At 40.3% G+C, this 23868-nt stretch overlaps 1 protein-coding gene and 1 long non-coding RNA gene across 2 annotated transcripts; one reads left to right on the forward strand and one right to left on the reverse strand.

Annotated features, from left to right (window-relative positions):
- Positions 1–1519: 1519 nt before the first annotated feature.
- On the forward strand, positions 1520–7365 carry LOC115403874 (interferon-induced protein 44-like). The gene is made up of 8 exons (XM_030112911.1): positions 1520–1661; positions 1796–1808; positions 1925–1958; positions 2066–2261; positions 2483–2635; positions 3667–3832; positions 6694–6794; positions 6954–7365. The coding sequence occupies exons 1-8, from the start codon at positions 1647–1649 to the stop codon at positions 7116–7118; spliced, it is 843 nt and encodes a 280-aa protein (XP_029968771.1). The 5' UTR covers positions 1520–1646; the 3' UTR covers positions 7119–7365.
- Positions 6004–20550, reverse strand: LOC115403897 (uncharacterized). Its single transcript, XR_003933265.1, has 3 exons — positions 20371–20550; positions 13095–13103; positions 6004–6015 (listed from the first exon to the last, which is right to left on the reverse strand). It is a non-coding gene; the product is annotated as an uncharacterized LOC115403897 (long non-coding RNA).
- Positions 20551–23868: the final 3318 nt, after the last annotated feature.

A 23868-nucleotide genomic window follows, 5' to 3' on the forward strand; every position in this document is an offset into this window, starting at 1 on the left:
ACAGTCCGATGAGATATTGTGAGATCAGTCAGAGAGCACACAAGGCCGAGATTGTTCAACTCATGCTATCATCTGCGACTGTCCGATGTGGAATGTTATTTTTCTTTTCTGTTTGAACTGTTTGTTTCTCGCATTATTTCGGAGTGACCATGCAGAGATGCCGCACATTTCTTACTACTGCCACATTTGGCGGATAGTTCTCAGACTGCACACATAAAATCCCGCATCATCCACTCCGTGACAAAATAGGAAACATGTTTCAAAATTTGAAACCTCCTCCCGTACAGCTTCTGACTGTGGCATATTGATTCCCCATCATCTCGCTAACGCAGTTCGTAAAGCCACAATTTGCATTCTCCATTGTTTTGGATGAGGGAACAGCTGTACGTTAAAGTACGAACCTCGGTTCAGAGTGAGATCATCAGTGGGAAAGAGGTATTGCCACTGATCTCCTAGATAAATGGCACCAATGAAGCAGCAATTTGGGTGCGCAGCATCGTAGCATAGAATTTCATGCACTAGATCTACAAGATGACGGCGCGCATGTTGCTTCCAGGTCAGCACTGGTTCTATGTATTGTATATGTATGGTCATCATGCACACGCTGTTATGCTGGTTCCAGGGTAACGTGATAATGTGGGATTTGCCAATGTGGGGAGAAGCATAGTGAAGTGAAGTCAAGTTGGACTTCCATGTTTGGCAGTCTCAGAAAAGCATGATAGGGCTCCTTTAAGGACAGAGCTGTGCACCCAGGTGGTCTCTCCTTTCTTCTGTCATCTGCTGCTGTCCTTGCTGATGGGACACATGCAGTTTGGCCTTCATTCGTCTTTAGTCCTGTAGTGTATCCTCCGTCAATGTGGCATCCACAATGTAAGGCAATATTATGTAGCAGGCAACATGCAACAAAGAAAACAAACACTCCGGAAACCTGTCTGTAGGTTTTTGTTAACGTGCATGCACAGTGCTCCTATCAGCCAAATTACCATTAGACTGGGCGGCCTGCACCGAGAATAGACCAGGTTGGAGATGGCGAGCTTACAACGCACCTTTTCTGCAGTGCTTTGGCACAAAATCGTCACTGAATCAAGCTGAATCTGTCGATACCTCCCTCTTGTGCACAGCCACAAACATTTCTGCGCAATGCATTCTACCAATTAGCATCACGCTGTAAGAACAAATCCATTCATTGATTTATATCCACTTTTTCCCAGTAAAGGTTGTGACACTTGGAGTTTTTTATGGCGAACATTAGGTGAAGGACAGGTATAGAAAATGTAATGCCATTTTGAAAGACGTCTGATGCAATCCAGCCCGTAATACAAATCAAACAGCATCTTATGTAATTTATTCTTCCACTCATCATTGTGGTTGTTATGATAAGCGGATCATTTATATTGTGGCTCTGCCAGCCACACCCATCATTTATAGACCCAGACAGGAAAGAGCCCTTGGCATCATGTGACATCAAGTAATCTGAAAGCATGGACAACGTTGTTAAACATCAGGGATTTATTGAACGGTTATGCTGATCATTTGCTTCAGATGTAACAGGACATCAACAGCTTCACAGCTTTACAATTCACCTTGGATTTACTTCAGGAAAAACAATTCATTGCATTCAAGTGGCAGCTTGATTTTCCTGTACCATGGGTTCTTCACTGGTAAGAATGTTTGATACTTTTACATTGTTTGATGACTGAAATGTGTTCAGGAATTTTGGGACATTTTTCAATTATTGTGAATACTGTAACCATGAGTATCTGCGTAAACTTTTATTTGTTTTTGTTTTTTTAAGACACGCTGTGCAAGTAAGTCAATTCATATTCACAGATTCTGAAATTTACATGAGTAAATAAACCAAGTGCTAATTACACAACATTATAAGAAAACTATGATCGAGGCAGGTATATGCTTGTCTTGACAGCTCTTGATAAACCATGGAGAGACGTACCATGGGGGTGAGTATTTTGGGGGATTATAACATTTCAGTAATACCACAACAAATATTTGTAGCTTTTGAAAGATGCGGGCCTTAACTTGAAGCTTTTTTTTTTTTTTTGAACAGCAAGAAAAAGAAAGACTTTGATCATGTGAAGAAGTTCAAGCCTCACTCAAAAGTTAAAAATCTCAGAGTTCTGCTGCATGGACCACCAGGCTCTGGAAAGTCGAGTTTCATCGACTCTGTTGACAGCGCTCTACGAGGAAGAATTTCAACTCGAGCTTTGGCAGCTACCAACAATGATGGCAGCTTCACTCAGGAAGTATGAAGAACTTTTTATAAACTGTATAAGGGTGATCATTCGCAGAAAGACACAAGAAAATGTTTGGAGTTTTGTCAAGTTTTGTTCAACTTAAAGACAGAACAGCCACTATTTTGAGCAACTAATTAGCAAACAATTAACAAAGAGAAACTGAGCAACTGAAGTCCGACATTAGGCTAACAGCACATGCTAATATTGTCATCACTTGTTTCAACTTGCAGTTCAGAAGTTACAAAATCCAGAAAGAAAAGCCTGGAAACTTTTATCCTATTGTCTTCAGTGACACCATGGGTATTGAGAAGGGCTCTGGGAGAGGAGTTGATGTGGAAAATATCAAACTGATTCTAAAAGGACACGTCAATGAAGGATTCAAGGTAAGAAAATGATATTATGTCCCCTGTAACTTTATTTAGCAAGAACAGTGACCACAGCTTTGTAAACAACAAAAAAATTTGTACACACGACAAAAAAAAAAATTACATTTAAAATTGCATACAAATGCAAAAACTGTATTGCAAGTCATGATGTGATTTTGTAAAAAAAAAAAAAAAAAAAAATTAAAAAAAAAAAAAAAAAAAAAAAATATATATATATATATATATATATATATATATATATATATATATATATATATATATATATACATGGATGGGTTTTCTCCGGGATCGCCGGTTTCCCCCATCAACTGATAACATGCACTATAGGTCAGTCCTCCAGTCAGGTGATATGACCATTAGCCTGACTCTCCATGTGGAGATGGGTCCCCGGGCGCTCCCCGCAGCTGCCCACTGCTCCTACGGAATGCTTCAGCGGCATCAATGGATGGGTTAAATGCAGAGGACAAATTTTGTTGTACAGTCACTGTGTAATGACCAATAAAGCTCCTCATCCTTATACATACATATTTTGTATATATGTATATATATATATATATATATATATATATATATATATATATATATATATATGTACAGACCTGATAAAAATTTAGAATGATTGTACTGCATCCAACCTCAGCAGCAATGGCACACTGTGAGAGGCCTTGTTTATGCAGCTCGACGATCCGACCACGTTCAAAAAGAGAAAGCTTCTTACCTTTAGCCATCAGGAGGACATGACCGTGTGAATGCCTGACAGAAAATGAGGATTTTGAGCAGATTTTGGCTTTTATAGCCTGTAGTCTTAAACTTTTGATCATCTGATAAACAGCCTATTGCAGTTTACTTGTTGTTTTCAGTAAATTACTTTTCAAAGTGCTTTTTGTCACCCACCCACTTCTTGCTTTTGCATACTGCAGCTCTACTTAAAACCTCATTAAAATCCAAATGTGCAAAAAGTAAAGTTTAGCAAATTTTCAACTGGTCTTAAGATTTTCATTAGGTCTGTATATTTCCCCTTTTTTCAGCTGATTCCTGGCAGTAAACCAACTGGATCCCACTACAAAAAAAATCCGACCATCAATGACAAAGTCCATGTCCTGGTTTGTGTTGTTTCTGCCACCACAGCAAACCTGATGGATAATGATTCTGTACGCAAGCTAATGAAGGTCAGAAAGGAAGCCGGGGTCTTAGGTGAGTGTGTACAGCTGTTTCAGAAATGTCGCCTTTGTTGCACAGTTAGAAGACACATAGAGATTATACAGATTAATATTCAACCAGCAATGTGATTCACTATATCTGAAAAAAATCTATTTTGTATGATTGAGTCTGTATGTAATGTTTCTCAAAAGAGTAGTAAGTTTCAGTTTTCAGTAGATAAGCTGTTGTTATTGTGATCAGATTCATTTCCTCAGCTGCTGCATGGGTTTTCCTTCCTGAGCATTAAAATGTTTTGGTCAAATTCTAATTCATTCACTGCTATGCCGACATGATTTATAAGTTTCTTCATCAATCTGTCTCAGCAAGGCTGAACGATTTAATGTTTTCTGGTCGAAATTGGGTTTTTTTCAAAAATACAATCATGTGATAGCAAAAGTTTAAAATTTTGGCAGCGATTCTGACACCTGCCATCTTTGTTAATTATCCAAACATGACTTCTGTCCAGATGACAGCTTCCAGACTCAGAAAAATCAAACTGTTCCTATTGAAAAACATGTCAGAAAATTTCCTTAGCAGAGCCAGAAGTGGAGTTAGGGGATTTATTCTCCAGGAAAAGCAGCGTGTTGGTCATATGGGAGTGTTTTTTGCTGTCTTAGTATCTGCCAGCACCATGCTAAGCTTGCAAATGAAGTCAAACAAGAAAATAGAGGCTCTGGTGGTGTATTTGGTGCATTATCTGCTCGTGTATCACTGTTGCATGTCTACCAGGCACGTCGTTTGGCCTTGTTTTTTATGTGAGCTAAATAGTCCAGAAATAACAGAAGTGGGACTGCTACAGAGCTTAAAGCGATACTTCAACATTTTGGCAAATTGGCCCATTTAACACAATGCCTTAGTCATTTCGAACAGCATACTTACTTTTTATGTGAGGGCGAGCTGTTGTTTATTCAGAGGTGAGTCGGGGAAGGTTTTTGGGACACACACAATGGAAGTGGATGGTATTTTTGTTTCCCCTCATCAAACTCATCAAATACAAAATCCAACAACCCCAAAACACTTTGGTGGACACGTTATAATCCGCACATTCTCTACACTGTGGAACACCAACAAATAATACTGTAGCATTACGACACTGAAGCAAATACTGGGAACTACTTTTTCTTTTGAAATCACTACGCCCAGACGCCATGTTTAGTAAGTAGTTCCGTCTTGGCAATCTTCGCATAAACAACTCAATCTGGAAATTTTGCATTAATATTTCACAGCGTAGTAAATGTGTGGATTATAACGTGTCCACCAAAGTGTTTTGGGGTTGTTATATTGTGTATTTGATGAGTTTGATGAGGGGGAAGAAAAATACCGTTCACCTCCATTGTGTCCGTCCTGAAAACCTTCCCCGACCCACCTCTGAATAAACAACAGCTCGCCCTCACAAAAACAGTAAGTATGCTGTTCGAAATGACTAAGGAATTGCGCTAAATGGGCCAATTTGCCAAAATGTTGAAGTATCGTCGTGTCCGGAGTTTCCGTTCCTTTCCAACGTATGTATCATTTTTCAACAGAGCTTAAATGCGTCAGTCTGATTCAATACTACAATATAATATTAGCATAAAGCAATATAAAAATGTATTTATGAGCTCCGCCTTCCTCTCATAGACCCCCATGTTATCCAAAAAAGCGCTGGTCAACTTCAGCCAATAGATTTCGAGCTTCCGCATTGTCATGCTGTCAATCAAACGTGTGCACGCAGCCAGAGAGCACGTGCACTCGCCCAAGCAGAGGTGAGTTAGCTATGCAGCAGCCCCAGCGCTTACCTCGGATATATTCACTGTCTGCTGAACATCCACCGTAAATAGCTAAACATGGAGGATGCTGTAGGCTCTCATTTTCACCCGACAGATAATGCAGCGTGCACAATTAACGGGGCGTGGCTTGGTCGCTCATGAAAGCAGAGGGAGGGCAGAACCTCGAGACATTAGAATAAAAAAACCTCTCTCTTTCAAAACTCCGGACACGAGCTTTAAGCTAATACACTGAGAAAGTGCATTTGGGCGTTTCCCGGCTCAGCCAAAGGTCCACAGTGTGGAGTAGTGCGGGTTGGGTGGGTCAGATTTTTTTGGGGGGTTGGAATGAAAAATGCCTCCTGTGGGTCCAATGGTTGTAAACCTCCTGCCTCACCTCTTATATTAACCCCCACGAAGAAGGTCATTTTCAAACTTGAAAGATTAGCGGGGGGGGGGGGGGATGCCGAGCAGTGTGAGCGGTGCGGCACATGGAACACGGACCGTCGGGGCGCCCCGAGTACGCCCATGGCGCCCCCCCCTATACACTGCACCCTAGGAAGCTGCCTAGTTCGCCTATGCCTAGAGCCGGCCCTGGTTAGCACTCTTGCCTCACAGGTCACAGGTCCTCTGTTCAAATACCTTTCTGTCTGGAGTTTTTGTTCTCCCCATGTGTGTATGGGTTTCCTCCAGATACTCTGGTTTGCCTCGGTTTAAAAAAAACAAAAAAAAACAAAAAAAAAAAAACATGCGCATGAGGTTAAATGGTTCCCCTTAAATTTCCCCTCGGTGTCAATGCGAATTTATGTGGTTGTCTATGTGTTGCTCTGTGATGGACTGGCCTACAGTCTAGGTTGTACTCTGCCCTCCTCCATAGCAGGGATTGCCTCCAGCACCCCTCTAGCCTGAAAAGCATAAGTGCTAAACAAGATGAGTGAGTGAGTGAGTGAGAGAGAATATTAAATCATTACCAGTGATATAATATCTACATGTACAAAAAGATGGCTTAATTTAGAATTTAAGACACAGTCATTGAGTCAATTCAAATTTGAAACACCAGCACAAACTGTGAGGAAAACTGACTGCAATGAGTTTTTGCTCTTTTCCCTGCAGGGATCCCCCAGATAGCTATTCTCACTAAAATTGATGAAGCCTGTCCTGAGGTCAAAAAAGATATCAGGAATGCCTACAAGAGCAAGTACCTGAAAGAGCAGGTAAGTAGTCTTTTTTTTTTTTTTTAGATGAGTGCAAACACTGATGCATCAGCTGAACTGTTCCAGTGGTTTAGAAAAGCATATGACACCTTTAGCAAAAACAATGGTACCTTTTAATAAAAATGAGTTTTTATTCAATGGTATTTTGTTGAAATTTAGGTGGAAAAACTGAGTGTGACCCTGGGGATTCCTATAAACTGCATCTTCCTGGTGAAGAACTACAGCACAGAAACTGAAACAAATGAGAAGACTGATGCACTGATCCTGCGAACAATGAGAAGGATCATCGACTACGGACAAGACTTCCTGAATGAAAACCGTTAGTGATTCATAGTTCATAACAACAGAATAAGATGCATGCTCTTTACAACGTTGATTAGTTTATGGCAGGGGTTGGCAATTAGCTGCCCGCGGGCCAAATGTGGCCCGCCGAACCGTCCAATCTGGAAGTGCCCTAAAAAAAGTGGCCAGACGCCAAATCTAATTGCCGACCCCTTGTTTATGGGTTTTCTTCTTCACCATCGTCTTTGTTTTTATGTTCAGAAATGAAAATTTAATTAAAATGTGCCCAAATTTATGCGGATCGGGACAAGAATGACTCAAAATCATGATTAAAAGGATTCAAAAGATGGCTAATAGCTATGTTGGGATTTTGGTATATCAAGAAAGTTTTTAAATTGCCATGAATTTAAGACTTCATGTTTGTCTCTTGGCTACAGAGGCACAGTGAAAGGGTGGGGGGTGGGGCCTCCTTTTGAGCCAACAGGTAATGAACCCTGATAGGGTGGCTTCTAATTGGATGGTTCCTTCTCCTGCTAGTCTCTCATTGCATCCTGAACTTCAAATGGGATCGATCCCCAGAGCCCTGGAGCCAGCTAGCCAGCACTGCTAACGGCAACAAAGTCAGAGGAAGGCCTGCAGCTCCAGGCCTAACCAAAAGAAGAGGTTCAGGATCCTGAGTAACACTTTTTAAGTACAGTGTATAAGTATTATAAGTACAGTATAAGTACATTTATAAAGCATTATAATGTCATTATAACACGTGTAGCTATAGTTATAAACATTCATAGATGATCACAATGCCAGGACCTAACCCTAACCCTATGCTGTATAGTGCTGTATAGTGAGTTATAAAGCATTTTGATCATGTATGAGTATTTATAATTACTTATAATGTGTTATACTGGGTGCTCAAAGTAAAGTGTTACCGGATCATGTGTCTGGCCACTGAACACAAGGACAAGACTCAGAAAGACCCTGTTCTCCCTGAGACCCAAATCAAGGAGGCCACAGCTCACTGTCGTTACTTTCTCCAGCAAGCATGATTGTCGAAGCTCCTGCAGGGAGCTTATGGTGTTGTTAAGCAGAACCGGGCCAAGCTCCCCCAGAGAATCAGCCTCCAGCATCTAAACGGACCAGTTCCCCCCAGCCAAAGGACACTGCACAGCAGATTCGGGGTCGTTTCTTCAGTCCTTCAGCTTCTTCTTCTTCATATTCTCCTTTGGTACCAGCAAGAGGCAATATGAGCAGAGACCCGCTAACTAGAAACAAAGGAAGAACCACATGCTAACGCCAAGCAGGTAGCTGCAGCAAAAAAATTCATCTTCAGAGATAATGAAACATGCTAACTATTCAGGAATTAGGATAGAACTAGTTTTTCCAAATGTAGAACTGTTTGATTTCATGATGTGTTGAATTAATATGATTGTTGTCCTGGTTGATGAGCTAATTAGTTACAGTTGGTAAACTTTTAGCTTTACCTCACCCAACATGGAGTCTGCAAGTTAATCTTACTCAAAATGTAATGTGTAATCTTGCACCCACCTCAACAAAGACATCATATTTCTTTTTTCATATTTCTAGCTTTATTTATAAGCAGCGGATACAACGCAGTCATTTCTTACTACTTTTATAGAGAAACTCAACAGTTCCACATGAGCAAGTGTTGTGGAATTTTATTTTAAAAGGTATCCTAGGCCAGTCCCGGTGCAAAACCCCCACAAACATATATTCCAGAAAAAACGTAAAATCCTCAAGTATATCCACTCTTGGTTCTTGAAGTCTTCCATCGTAGTTCTCCTCAGAAAAATCAGGCAGAGTCAGAGTCAGAATGCAAAAGGAGGACTTTATTCCCAAAAAACCCTCCTGGCAGCCAGGCCGACCAAAGAACTGACGCGCCGATCGCTCTCCGCTCCATCTATTTATACTATTTCTTGGGAGTTCGTTGCTGCTTAATTAATTCTTCGTCAAGACACAATTGTTCAAACCATTCGTTGAGTCTTAGTTGAGTCTTCGTCAAGACACAATTGTTCCCCCCTCCCTACAAAGGTCAATTTCCGTGACCCCTTGGGAGGCCCTCTCAGCCTCCAAGTCTCCAAATGCCAGGTGTTGTGCAACAAATCATAGTGTCACATTTCTTGTCCAATGAGCCTCATTTACACCAGAGGGAGACAGAGAGAGAATTGACCTGTAGTCTTAACTTTAGAAAAAACAAACTGTCCAGCTGCCAAGAGGCTGCCGTAAAAATGAAACATGACAGGCTGGCGAACAGAAAAAGGATACATGTCTTTTCTACGCCTGTGTCTACTAGCATACTATAACTAACAGAGACATGCATTACATGAACAATAGTAAATAACATAATATAATAAGCATGATGTAAAGAAAATTATAAAATTATTCTACACAAGCAAAAGTGACTGTGGAAAAGAAAAACTCCCTTTAAAAAAAAGAAACCTGCAGAACCAGGCTCAGAGGTGGCAGCTTTCTGCTATTCTGGTTGGGGTGAGGGGATATATGTAATTAAACACTGTCTGCATGATATGAGGGGACGTACAGCACAGATCACACATTGTCCCACTTTGATTTGGACTTCAGAGAGTAACACTGAGAGATGAAAACAGGCCTCACTTTCTCCCACCCCAACTTTCATAGACCACATTTTGGGGATACATTCCGAGGATCAGCATTTTGAGTGTATTCTTTGGCTGTCAGACACTTTCATCTTTAGTTTCATTCCTCAAGATGTCCATTCCATCTCAAAAGCTCTCTATTTCTCTCACACACAAACACAAAACAACTTGTATTTATAAGGGTTGTGTGCTTGGTTTGCTTTATTGTAAATAAATATTTTTTTGGAATCACTGGTGTTTATTAATGCTTCACTATTATGAGTTAAATGTCAGCCTCTTCTGTTCAAGAATTCCGGAATCCTTGAGGTGTCGCTGTTAAAATTTGGTTACGCTAAGATGCACAAAATGCTGTCAACTGGACTCTTCATGAAATCATCTAAAAATGCCTGGCAGGAGGACTTGGGAGTGAAAACCAAAGATAATCAATGTGAAAAAAAAAAATTATATTTTGAATTCTTTTTCTGTATGTGTCTGACATGGACTTTTACAATTCAAAGTTTTACAAAGGCTACATTTGTCAAAGTTGAGACTTTTGAAAATGTTCATTTCTGTAAAACCCTCCTGCTATAGATGTAAACAGCAACTGGCGTCAATGGTCTGTATGTTATTTAACTGCCTTTTCCATTGAAACTTATTGGAATAAACTTTGCCAAACTTTGTCCAAGATATATAAAAAAAAAAAATAAAAAGCTCTTCAACCAGATCCAGTTCTTGTTTTGTTTTGTTTTGTTTTGTTTTGTTTTGTTTTGTTTTGTTTTGTTTTTGGAGTGAGACTCGTTGCTGTGGAACTATCAGTTGTGAGACTGTTGAGTTGATGGTAATTCTGTTCAACTGGAAAAAAAATGCATTTACTCAGTTTTAATATGTTATAATGAGACATCTTCAAGTGTTGCAACAACACATCATCAGTAATGTAAGCTTACTGGCCCTGTGATTTTTGCATCACAGGGACCAATGCGGAACGTGCACACACACGGACATGAAAAGCATGAACGGGACTTAACAACACATGGAGCAGCAATTTCAGCACCGGACGGCGCCACAGGAGACAGTGTCCTCACCTACCTCAGAAGTGGACTCTGCTTGTACCTTCTCCCTATTACAGTAACATTTTTAACACATTAATTTGACAGAATCAATTTCTGTAAAGGCAATCAGGAGTGGCTACAAGGTAATCCCTATCACCCACCTGTTCTTGGACCAGGTAAGCACCACTGTAGCGAGCCTGCATCTTGACCCTGGGATTTGCAGCAACACTAAAACCATTTCACCAGACTGAAACTCCCAGCTTTTCAAACCATGGATTCTTTCTTACCTGTGCTGGGTCAAGATTATCACTGACTATCTCACATAATCTGAATCTGAAATTACTCACATAATCCAAGTTTTGCTCTGTCCTCTCACACAGCCAATTCTCATTCTAAAGCATTAAAAAAAAAAATCAAGTGCAGAATAGGTGAACGACAAGTCTGATGGACTAATCCCAAGAGATTCCTGGGCAATCTGCCATATGGCAAACATCTGCATGTGAACCCTGCTGTCCCAGTCCCTCTCAAACTCTAGACAACTAATGTGTCTGGAGTTTCATGTTGCATACATATTGTCACAATTTGTAAGTAGACCATGGTATCAGTGACTTGTGAAAACTTCCAACAGCATCCTGGTTCTCAGGGTGGTATGCCCTGGAATGACTGTGTTTAATGTTTAGCTGCTTTAACAGCTCAGCAAACATACGCTGCATGAAGTTTGAACCCTGGTCTGTTTGTTTAACATTCAGCAAAACAAATAAAAAAAAGAACTTTGTCAAAGCCTTGTCTGGAGTTGTGATCCTAAGGACAGGAAACACTTCTGAAAATTAAGTTGATACACTCATCACTGTCACCAAAAATGTATTACCTGCTTTTGTGCATTGAAGTGGACATTAATGGATACTGCTCATTGCGTGGGAAGAGAGCCCTGGCCGTACTTCTTTCATTTGCCACACCCTGACTATTTGATAATGTTTTTTTCTGCTGCTCCTCAATCTCTCCTATTTCTAGGATACACTGGGCAAATTAGTGAGCATTATTGCAGTGAGTCTATTTGTCTGTGTCTCAATCTGTATGAATTCATATTTATGAATGTGTAAAATAATGTCAGTGCAACCTGGGATCTCCAAAAGTCATCTGAAAATTTGTCTCCAATTATAGTAATTATGTTTTCATATGTGCAGCGTAATATGCTAAAGCTATTTGCTTCACAATTGCGTGACCTTTGTTACACTTCTGGCAGAGTTGAATCAATAGCATAAAGGTTTCTATACCCTGACCTCAGGCTCACAGGCTCATCCATTCAGGCCGCATGCCACTCTGTTGCCCTGTACCTCAGTAGTTATGCTGTCTGTCAGCCACCAGGTGGAGCTGCTGGCCTCCCAGGAGCATTGTCAGGCAAGGTGTAGAACAATGATGGAATCCTTGATGTTTTTGCATATTTTATAATTATTGAGGATAATGCTGAGCCTTCTCACAGTATGAAAATATTACAGGTATATGTGCACAATTTACATATGCTGACTTTCTGGGTCGCTAAACAACCTTTCATGACATAATAGTTACAAAACCTGCCAACAGTGGTAAGCATGGCCACATTAATCATCAGTAATCTGTTCTGTCTCAACTTCACTACAACTAAACTGCGGTACAGACACATAAGATGTATTGCTCTGGGAGTCATCACCGGGAAATCACATTTTTCATTTTTAAAACTTGCATATTGGTTTTGGGACACAGTTAAAACTCATAAGTTTGAAAGTATCTTAGTTTTTTTTTATTTCTTTCTTTCTTTTTCCCTTTGGACTCTTTGTTTTCACCGGATTTACCAACAATGGGTGGGGCCCTGGCCTCTGGGTCTGGGTTACATTGAGGTCTAAGCCTCATGTCTCTTCTCTTGGCGGGGGTCGTCTTCTCCAGGTTCTCTCTCTGGTGTCCTCTTGGGTACCTCTTGTGAGTATTGTTGTTATTGCTTATTTCTCATTTTCTACATCTGGAGTCTGTTTCACAAAGCACAGTCAAGAAACTCTGAACCCTGAACTCCTTGCTGATGTATTCTGTGACAGAAAACAGTTCCATAACAGCTGATTTGAGTTAGTTTGCTCAACTTGGAGTAGTTTTACCCAGAGATAAGAGCATGCAGCACAACCATGAAAAGACAGCACAATGGAGCTGAGACTGGAGGAGTCACCATGGCAATGGAGAGGCAGAGGGAGGAGTTTTCAATCCCACTCTAACAGGACATTTTACTGCACTTATACGGGACATTTGAATATGTGTTTATAAATTAGTGTAACATGCTGCACCTTTGCTGCCCGGGTCAGTTTAAATGTCTTCCTTTGCAACAATGATAATATTACAGAAGAAAACTGATTGATCACATCAGGGAGAAGCACACTTGGCTTCAGTTGAAAATGAAATCTAAAAATATTTTTGCAAACTCATGGGAGAACCTCATTTTGAATATGTTCTACAAAGTAAAAATTATATTAAGTATCTGACTTTGCAGTCATTTTATCCCCAACATTATGCTGCTTTCACACACATAAATGTCTTCTCATCTATATCATGTTCTGCATCTCTGACATTGTACAAAAAACGTTCCTTGTTTGCAAAACGGAGTGGATTAGGTTGTTGTATGTAGATGATGGACTGTGATGTGACCATCTCCCGACCAACGTTTAATTCTCTGCTCAATAAAACTGCACCAAACAACAGATGTGTACTTAGAAGTACCAAGATTACTTTGAATTTTATTCAGTAAAAGTAACATGTAGGTAGCATGTCAGAAACTTGCATTAGTGTGCTCTTGTGTAAGATTCTGATGGCTCTTATGCAGGAGATATAATAATTTTGTGTTGCTGGTATGTGTTTCCCCTCACCTCCACGCAGTAGTTGATGTAGGGTAACATAAGAGCACCATGCAAAGTTCTCAATGCCTTATACTCTACATTTTACCTTATTTAATACAAAAAAATCTTGGACATCTTTTTTGTATGTGAGATGTGCGATTTCCGAGTCAACCCGTCATATCTAGGAACACACCCAAGAACCTCATTTCCTTATCTTTTACGATGCTTTTTTCTGCTATTTAAAGTGAAGTGAATTAATCTTTTCTTTTTTTTGACACTGCATTATCACATCTACCCATTCACACACCAGTGGAGGCAGCGACCATGTAAGGCACTCAGTCTGTCCACTGTGTACATTAGGGTTCAGTGTCCTGCCCAGGGACACTTTAACATGCAGACAAGGGGAGCCAAGACTCGAACTAACAACCTTCCAATTGCAAGACAACTGCTCTCCCCACTGACCACAGTCACAGTGTTAACTTGGTGCGTGGTAGAGGAGTGGTTAGCACTCTTGCCTCACAGCCAGATGGTCCTGGGTTCAAGTACTGGCCAGGGCTCGGGGCCTTTCTGTGTGGAGTTTGCATGTTCTGTCCTTGTGTGCGTGGGTTCCCTCTGGTACTCCGTCTTCCTCCCACAGTCCAAAATCATGCATGTCAGGTTAATTGGTCCCCCTAGGTGTGGATGGTTGTATGTCTCTCTCTGTTAGCCCTGCGACAGAGTGGTGACCTGTCCAGGGTGAACCCTGCCTTCGCCTGAAGAAGCTGGGATCGGTTCCAGCCACTCGCAACCCTGAGAAGGAGAAGTTGTTTAGAAGATGGATGCATAATTTAATCTTTTTTTATTTTACCAAAAATCAGAACTTCTGTTTTCTTTAGGTTTATTGATAATTCATTAATATCAAACCATTCCTTAGCTTTGACCAGCAAGGGAACAAGTTTGTGCAGAATGACCGGAATGAAGTGAAGGCAGAATAGAAGGTTTACATGTGGAATTAACATTTCATTCTGCTTTAGAATAAGAATAAACTGGTCACTTTATTCAAAATGAAGTTTAATTTGGAGCAAAGAATTCATTCGGATTCAGGAATTTACTTGGTCAATTTAAAGTGGAATTAACTTTTATTTGGCATTAAAGAGAAATTAAAAGTCCCATGTAAACCCACCCACAGTGTCTCAGGGAACTTGAAGTCAAATTATGCCTCAGCAATGGTTGCATAGCAATGAATGGAATTGTCCCCCAAAGACTTCCGATGTAATGAAAACAAAATAACCACAACATGATGTAATCTTCTACACTTTTATACGACATGCGTGATACTTTAACAGTACCACATTTTCACCTGTTCATTTGGTTAATTTTAGTTCTTTAATTAAAAAACATAACCCCAGTTTTTAAATCCCAGTTTCGTTGCATGTCCAACCAATACAGATCTTAGCACTAATACTGAGGACATCCTTACCAGCTGCATTATCCCCTCAGAGAAACACTCATTCATGTGTTTTAACAAATCATTTGGCTATATGGCTATGCAATATAAATTGTAGTCACTCCAGGTCCTCTCGTAAATACAATATTATGTTAAAAGCACTCGAAGAGCCGTCCACCCATATGTACATGCAAAGCCTAATTTCTGTTGTTAGTCATTTGATGATTGTATTTTGCAATCCCTTTACTGTATGAAATCTCCAATACCACAAACTGCTGTTTTTATTAATATTATTATTGGTGTCAATAACCTAGGCTTGCCAACTGTCTCATATTAGCCAGGACATCCTGTATTTTTGACCCAAATCACTTTGTCTCATACAGGATGTGCTGAGTCCCACATTTTGACTGACAGTGTCCTCCCACCATGAGACGGAACCCATTTCCCATCTGGCACTGATTAGGTGAAAATTAAGTCCAAAACAGAAACTCTGTTATAGGCGTGTCATATAGTTTGACGGTACTGGAGTGGTCAACAATGGATAAACCAGCTAAGAAGAAAGGATTAAGAAGAAAGATGTGGGTAAAACCCGTCAACGGTGATGCTATGAAAGCTTTTTGCATTTTGTGTCGGCATAAATTTTCCATTGGCCATGGAGGTGAAAATAACCTGACTAAATATTTGTACACAGAAATGCACAAAAGACCGCTTCAAATAAAGGTGCTTGCAATATCAATGCACTTTGCCGCATCAACAGCAAAAAATGACCAGATTGTAGCAAATGAAGTGTATATATTTCTCAGTTGCAACTGATGCTTCAATCAAGAGAAACTGAAATATGTTTCCAGTGTGAGTCAGGTATGTCTCCGTGACTGAGGAGTTCAGTGCAAATTCCTGGACATTCATGAAGACAGTGGTGAAACTGCCATTGGCATGCATAAAGTGTTGATGTCTGGAAAAAAAATGGCCTGGACATCAGATGTATCACCTCTTATGCAGCAACTGAAGCTAATGTCACCTTTGGAAAACACAACTCTGTTTACCAGTTATTGGAAGACACATGAACGATCATGTTCTGAAAGCTAACTGCCCACCTCACATAGCTCATAATGTCTGTGTTGGGATTTCAACTAAGTACATTTGACTATCAGCATACGTGCTACGTGATACGGTTTTGCCGTATTTTAATAGGGGGAAAATGCAAATTTAGTACATACGAGCATATTGCCATTTCTGTATGCCCAAAAGAAAAGTATACAGCAAGAAAATAATTGAGAGACCAAATATCAACTGAACAGTAACTGAATGCCTGTCTGCCATAGTTATGATTGGTTCAAGGGAGAGAGAAGAGCATTTGGTTTGTTTTTAGGAGCGTGGGATGAGGGAGAGAAGATGGGTTGGTGAGGAGATCCTGTGGGAAAGCGGTGCCACTCTGTATTTTTTTTTTTTTTGCTACTGGACTTTCTGTGAACCAGGACCCATCCTGAGTGTGTTCTGGACCTGTACCCAAGTCCCAGGTTGTGAACTGTGGCAGAGCCACTGAAGTGCCGACTGAACATCCGATCTGTTCCACCGACTGGCTGAAGACAGCACAGACTTTTGAAAACTCTTTAATTCCGTGTATATATCTAACTGACAATTAAGAACTAAATTCAGAATTATTCTTATTGTGTTCTTTCAAATTAAACAATCTACAGGAAGCAACTCATGAATTGCTGATATTTTCAGAGTAAAGCACACCGGGTGTGTGAACAAGCTGGGGGAATCGCATTTGTTTTAACTTATTTTGATAGTCTAAATACTCACATTTTCATCTCATCTCATTAATGAAAACAACAGATACGTCTCGTCAAATTTCCGTCTTTAAAGACACATTTTTAGCTCGTCACGTCTTGATTTAGTCATGGAAAAAAAAAGCTTTAATGAAATATTTTCGTTGTCGTCATTGTTAACAATAACAACAATGAGCAGCAGTCAGACACAGAGAACATTTGAAAGCTGTTACAGAATTCTTGCTGGTGTTTAATTTCCAGCCCATTGGTCATGGTAAACGTGCCTGTGTGTGCCTTCATGCCTGTGTGTTTGAGCTTTCCTTGTTCTTCTCCTGCTCAGAGAGGCAGCCCCTCCCATACCCGTGAAAACGGTCTGTCTGTTCTAGTGACTTCACTAGGAGCAGAGCGCTCCCCTGATTTCGAGTTGCTGATTGGCTGAAGTACACTGTCAGTCAAAATCCACAGGGGGAGAGGCGGGATTATCAGTGAAACAGAGCGGTTTTCCTTCCAGGTTTCAGAATTGGCCCCAGAAAATCTTTTATTTCACACAAAAGGACTTTTTCTAAATAAACTATTATCATTTTAATGCCTATACTATGGTTTGGAGGAGCTAAAAAAGCATGACACAGCCCCTTTAATGTCTATTTCCTACATGAGTAGAGTTGGTACAAACTGGGCACACTCGCCCTCAAGCACGTCTCAGTGGGTCATGCAGGAATGCGGGGAGTTGACAGTTCTGAGAAGTTCTACAAATACATTGCTGGTGACTTTGTTGTCTCCAATGGTAATGATATCCAGATTTAGAACACATAGAAAACACATCTGTGGCTTTTTATTGATGGCATTGAGTTGTACCTCAGGTCAGAATCTGCAGCAGGTGGATGACGGAGGTGAGGGTCAGGCTGGTGGAGTTGCGAGCTCCTCCACCATCCGTTGTCTGAGGAGTAATGTCTCTTCCAACTACCGACCGACAAGCAGACCCTCTAAGAAGGAATCCGCTCCATGGAGCTATGTTGTGTCTAAGCTGTAGACCACATGGAAGCTGGGGAGCGACCTACTACACTGTAAGTGAAAATTATAAAGACATTTACCCACATTTTTGAGTAAAAGTAGTACTGTTTTGTACACTGTCCTGGATGTATCTAGGCCTGATCTAAGTCATGCTTCAGATCTGGCTTCTCGTCTGGAGATCAGACCTGTCACGACGTGGATCAGCTGCTGAATACCTGGAGTGCGGACCTGTCTTTAATGTACTACTGTGCTGGGCACTGCTTTAAATAATGCTGAACCTTTTCTGAGAATGGAATTCTCATTGATTTTGAGGAGTGTGCTAATTTGAATTAAGTTAAGGAGTTTATGCAGAGAACGTTTACGACAGTGAGCTTTCACAGGAGACCAGTAGGGGGAGCGCTAAAGCAAATCTTGCATAGTTCTCCTTTAACAAAACTATTTGATTCAATATAAAATGGATTTGTTTTGTTTCTGTGATTTCATTGTAATTTTATGTGCTTCTGTCTCTTTGTGAAGCCCTTTGAGTCGCCTTGTTTACAAATGAAGCGAGTAATAGCAAAATATCATTCATACTAAAAAAAAAAGCCTATTAGATGTGAAGGTTCTGACACGTTAAATCCAGAAAAAAGCAAAATGGATTTAAAAACAGCTTCCATTTATGAAAAGATCCAAGAATAACAAAGAACAACCTGCCACATCCAAGGAAAGTGTAGTGATGGCCAAAGTCCCAAAAACATGTTCAGAATTAACCAAAACCTCAATGAAAACTTTCAGAAAACTGTTCCTCCTCATCCTTTCTCCATTACTTGCCTCACAGACATTGAGCATGCACACTCTCAAATGCAAAACTGTGCGCCTCACCTTGGCTAAACATAACTAGAACATAAATACTGAACATATAAATCAATACAAAATATAACCATATACTGTATCTCTGAATAAAAATATATAATTCAAAGCAACTACATTATTCTAATCGAATGTTATATACAGAATTAACATAATATCTATATGGCCCTACCAGAGCTATATTAATACATTTGCCTTGCCTATTTTTTTTTTTTTAATTTGTGTGTAACCGTATAACAGCACAAGCCATTTGATTACAATTCACAAATAATATGTAATTCATCAAATATGATTCACAAAACTGAGTGCACATGCAATGCAAATTTTACTTTTTAAACAAAAAACAAGAAAGAAAAAAAGACTTCAATGTCATAAAGAAAGGGTAGTAGGTATGCATCTTCACATGGTCTGAATTTTAAACATGTAAATATCTACATCTTTTCTTCCTCTTCATTTGTAAATATTTATAAAGTTCTCAGCAACTGGCATTTAAAACATGCATGTGTCCTGATGTCAGGTGGTAAATGCCTGTTTATTTTCAAATCGCTCTTTCAGTTCTTTAACAGACATAGGTTTCACTGGTTCCTCAGTTTGCTGCTCAGGTTTCTCAGGCTGCTCAGGTTTCACAGACTGCACAAGTTTCACACGCCGCACAGGTTTCACAGGCTGCAGAGATTTCACAGGCTGCTCAGGTTGCTCAGGTTGCTCAGGCTGCTCAGGCTGCTCAGGTTTCGCAGGCTGCTCAGGCTGCTCAGGCTGCTCAGGTTTCTTGATGTCCATTGTCCGTACAATGTCATTCAGGTAGTCTTCTCCATAGTCGATGATCTTTCTCATTGTGTTCATGAGCAGTGCATCAGTGTTCTCATCTGTTTTGGTTTCTTTGCTGTAGTTCTGTACCAGGAAGATGCAGTTCAGTGGAATCCCCAGATTCGCACTGAAATGCTCTATCTAAGTTTCACAAAAAAAAAAAAAAACATTGAACATAAGGTTTATTCATTTATTTATTTATGTGTTTATTTATTTGTATATATAAAGATTGCTTACCTTCTTTTTCAGGATCTTGCTCTTGTAGACATTCTGGATTTTCCTTTTGACCATTGGACAGGCTTCATCAATTTTAGTGAGGACAGCTACTTGGGGGATCCCTGGAAAGAAAGAGTAAAACCCAAAGTCAGTTTTGCTATGTTTCAAATTCCAAATAATGACTGCACGTGTAATGGTCAAAACAGGACTTCGATTTTGCCTGGCTTCAGGAAGATCGATACCCTGCTGCCGTTCTAAACTTGCTTTTATTTTCAAGGTTTTAGAGAAAGCTGTTCTTAAAAAGCTTCAAGAATTTTTGAAATGGGCCAACGTTGATGAATTGTTTCAGCCTGGATTTAAAAGTTTTTAATCGCATGTGTGTCGGGGTGGAAATAAGCACATACACACACACGAACACTTGTGCTTCGACAGCACACATGCATAATTGTGAAAAGCTGTAACATTTTTGTCACATATTTCTGGAAATAAATGATTGTTTATTGCCAAACTACCTTTATCAGTGTTCTTTTTCCTGTTTCATTGAAGGAAATCACTGTTCAGATGTTTGAGGTTCCCTAAAGAAAAACAAAAAACCCTCCAAGTCACTTCTTCATTTGAAATGTGTTTTCAGGAAAAGCTTGGTTTCTGTTTTTTGATCAGAGATGTTTTTGGAGAAACCACCCTATCTTACAGATCTACCTACAGGTAGAAACAAACTTTTTTTTCTCTTATGAAAGAAGAGAGTCTACTCTTTCATTCGGTAGTTTTGGTGTTTACATAATCTTATAACTCGATATTCTGTGGGACTTGAAAGATCAGTCCACATGCTCTGAATTGGCTGGCAGTGACAGGTTGGTTGATCTGAAAATGGCTGGCAGCCAATGAGTTATGGTTTATCAGCTCTCCAGAACCCTCAGGTCAGCTGACCAGATCCAGAGAAGATTGAGCCTTTACAGTTGTGGCTCGCTGTGGAACATGTTACCTTGTCTGTGCAGTTGCAAATAGCCTCGCCTTTAAGATCTGCTTGCTCACCCTGGCCTTTAGCTGAGCAGAGTCACCTCTGCTGGATCTTGTAATTTATCTACTTCACTGTTTTAAAAGCAGCACAGCTGTAATTTAAGTTAATTTTGTGATCTGAAACTGTCATTCAATTAATCTATTTCAAATCTCAACTCTGATGTTAAAAAAAGGGTTAAAATGAGAGAAACACACATGAGAAAACCTATGTTATGTCTTCATTTAAAAAGGTGAATTAATTGGTTGAATGTCATCTTCAAAGTATTATTCATGAAGATTAGAATTGGTTAGATTTATATATTTTGATTTTATGAAACCTTGATTGTATAAAATGGTTATGGTTATCAACAAATACATTATATTATTGTTATTTCCTGATTGATAAAGATATGATAAAGTTATACAACACTTGGAATTGAGCGCTTCAAGCACTGAACACTTTGGTGAACATTTAAAGAAGTTCCTTGGATACTGATGCATTTGGAATTGGACTGTAAACCTGTTTTCTAAATACAGGTCAGGTTTTTTGTGATGCTTGGAAAAAGTGAAGCTCCAGTTTTTGTGTCCAACGAAGCTGATGAGATATCCAATTGATGGCGAGCCTCCCAGTCGACCTTCGATGTTTCCAGCAGAACTTTTAGTTCCACCACACCACTCATCGGATTCTGTGGTAGGATTTTGTCAGTCCCACTGACTGACACCAATGAGAGTCTCCGTTGGATATCCATGACTATTGTCAAACCCGACTTCTGACTTTAACTGATTGGATCCAAAACAACCACGGAACATTTTCATTGAACATTTCTTTTGAACATTTCCTTTTGTTGAATGTATTTTTACTTAGTTTACTGGGCCCCAGGTTGTATTGTGAGCTTTTGTGTATTGTTCAAATTAATGTTGAAACTAAAAAGAAGAGTTAAAAATCATTGTTACCCTTGTGTCCAGTGTTATTGGTGGAACTCTCGGCTCCTAAGAACCTAGACAGCGATGAGTACATACCCTGAAGTGGGTTACATCAGCATTTCTAAAATAGTTTTGAAGACTCACTTAAGGCCCGGGCATATTCTCTGACCACCTTCATCTTGTGAAGAACCTCGTCATCCATCCGTTCCACGTTTTTACCATCAACAACACAAACAAGAACATGAACTTTGTCATTTATGGTCGGATTTTGATTGTAGTCAGATCCTGTTGGGGTACTGCCAGCATGGAGCTGAAAAAAAAAGGCAACATTTTCAAAATAACAATGTGTCTTAAAATTTTGGCATGTTTGTATAATTCCACACATTCAGCATTATCATCACCTCTTAATTTTTTTCAATAAAGTACAATATCTTCAGAAATATTTGAAGATGTATCAATACTAGGGGTGTAACGATACACAAAAATCTCGGTTCAATACGTACCTCGGTTCTGAGGTCACGGTTTCGGTTCGGTTTCGATACAGTAGAGAACAAAATGCAAAACCTAAATGTTCTTGTTGTTGTCCATGCTTCCCATGTCCGCGTGTCTGTGTCCGCTTTGCGGCACATCACCGATGCCAATGCCCTTCTCTCCTGCTACATTTGGGCTCAGCTGTGTACGTTCCATGCAGGCGCACTGATCCACACATCCTCGAGAAGCTTTTCCGGCTCTCTGGACTGTTTATCTGCTCCTTTATTTCAGATTATTTATAGGAAATGAGGCACATACACTGTCAGTACATTATCATTTAGTATCAGAGTTTATTTAGCCTTTTTTTTCTGTTTCTGAATCTCGGGGCGGCGCCCAAGCGATTAGATACTTTCACTCAGGGTGCGAACTATGGGGGGGCCAGGGGGGTCTCAGCCCCCCTTGATGAGACATGAGCCACCCTGAAAACATGATTTGTGAAATTTTGGGGGGGGGGGGGCCTAAATATTGGAAAAATGCTGTTTTCCCCCATGTATTTCCTTTAATTTACTATTATTGATTTAGTATGATCATAATCATGGATTATTTGCAGAATTAGGCCAATTTTAATGGATGATTTGCGCATCACTATTTCACTTTAATAAAGATGCCGACCTGCATGCAGTACTGGTCCTCACCACTGAAGCGTGGGGGCGCTATGGCTTAAGCGTCACTTAAAGCAATACTTCAACATTTTGGCAAATTGGCCCATTTAGCACAATTCATTAGTCATTTCGAACAGTATACTTACTTTATTTGTGAGGGCGAGCTGTTGTTTATTCAGAGGTGAGTCGGGGAAGGTTTTCGGGACGGACACAATGGAAGTGGACGGTATTTTGGTTCCCCCTCGTCAAACTCATCAAATACACAATCCAACAACCCCAAAACACTTTGGTGGGCAAATTATAATCCGCACATTCACTACGCTGTAAAATATTAATGCAAAATTACCAGATTGAGTTTTTTATGCGAAGATTGCTAAGACGGAACTACTTGTCTGGGCGTAGTGATTTCAAAAGAAAAAGTAGTTCCCAGTATTTGCTTCAGTGTCGTAACGCTACAATATCATTTGTTGGTGTTCCACAGCGTAGTGAATGTGCGGATTATAATTTGCCCACCAAAGTGTTTTGGGGTTGTTGGATTGTGTATTTGATGAGTTTGACGAGGGGGAACCAAAATACCGTCCACTTCCATTGTGTCCGTCCCGAAAATCTTCCCCGACTCACCTCTGAATAAACAACAGCTCGCCCTCACAAAAACAGTAAGTATACTGTTCGAAATGACTAATGAATTGCGCTAAATGGGCCAATTTGCCAAAATGTTGAAGTATCGCTTTAAAGCAGACATATTCCCTCCGAGGCACGGCATCCCCCCCAATAAGTGAGCCCCCCGACAGCCGCGGTATAGTTCGCACACTGTTTTCACTTCAGTGACAGACCTTCTCCTCCTCCTGACAGAGTCTGCTCTCTCCGTCCTTCAGCTTTTCTCTGAGTTTCTTCAGACAGAGTTGCAGCCTGTTCGCTTCACAGACTCACTTTTCAAAGTTAGCGTCTGTCATGGTTTGTTTGCTGTGGCGCTCTGGCGCATGCGTGTACCGGCGCGACGTGCGCACACGCGCAACGCGGTCACAAAATCTGTTCTGCGCGCGGACGTCCGTGGACAGAAATTCATGACATTACGTCCCAGGGACCAATGCGCCACGCGGACATGTGAAGCATGGACGAAGCTGCGAGCAGTAGCAGTCATGGCTGCA

This window comes from Salarias fasciatus, chromosome 17 (genome assembly GCF_902148845.1).
Source record: "Salarias fasciatus chromosome 17, fSalaFa1.1, whole genome shotgun sequence".
In the NCBI taxonomy this organism is placed as follows: domain Eukaryota; kingdom Metazoa; phylum Chordata; class Actinopteri; order Blenniiformes; family Blenniidae; genus Salarias; species Salarias fasciatus.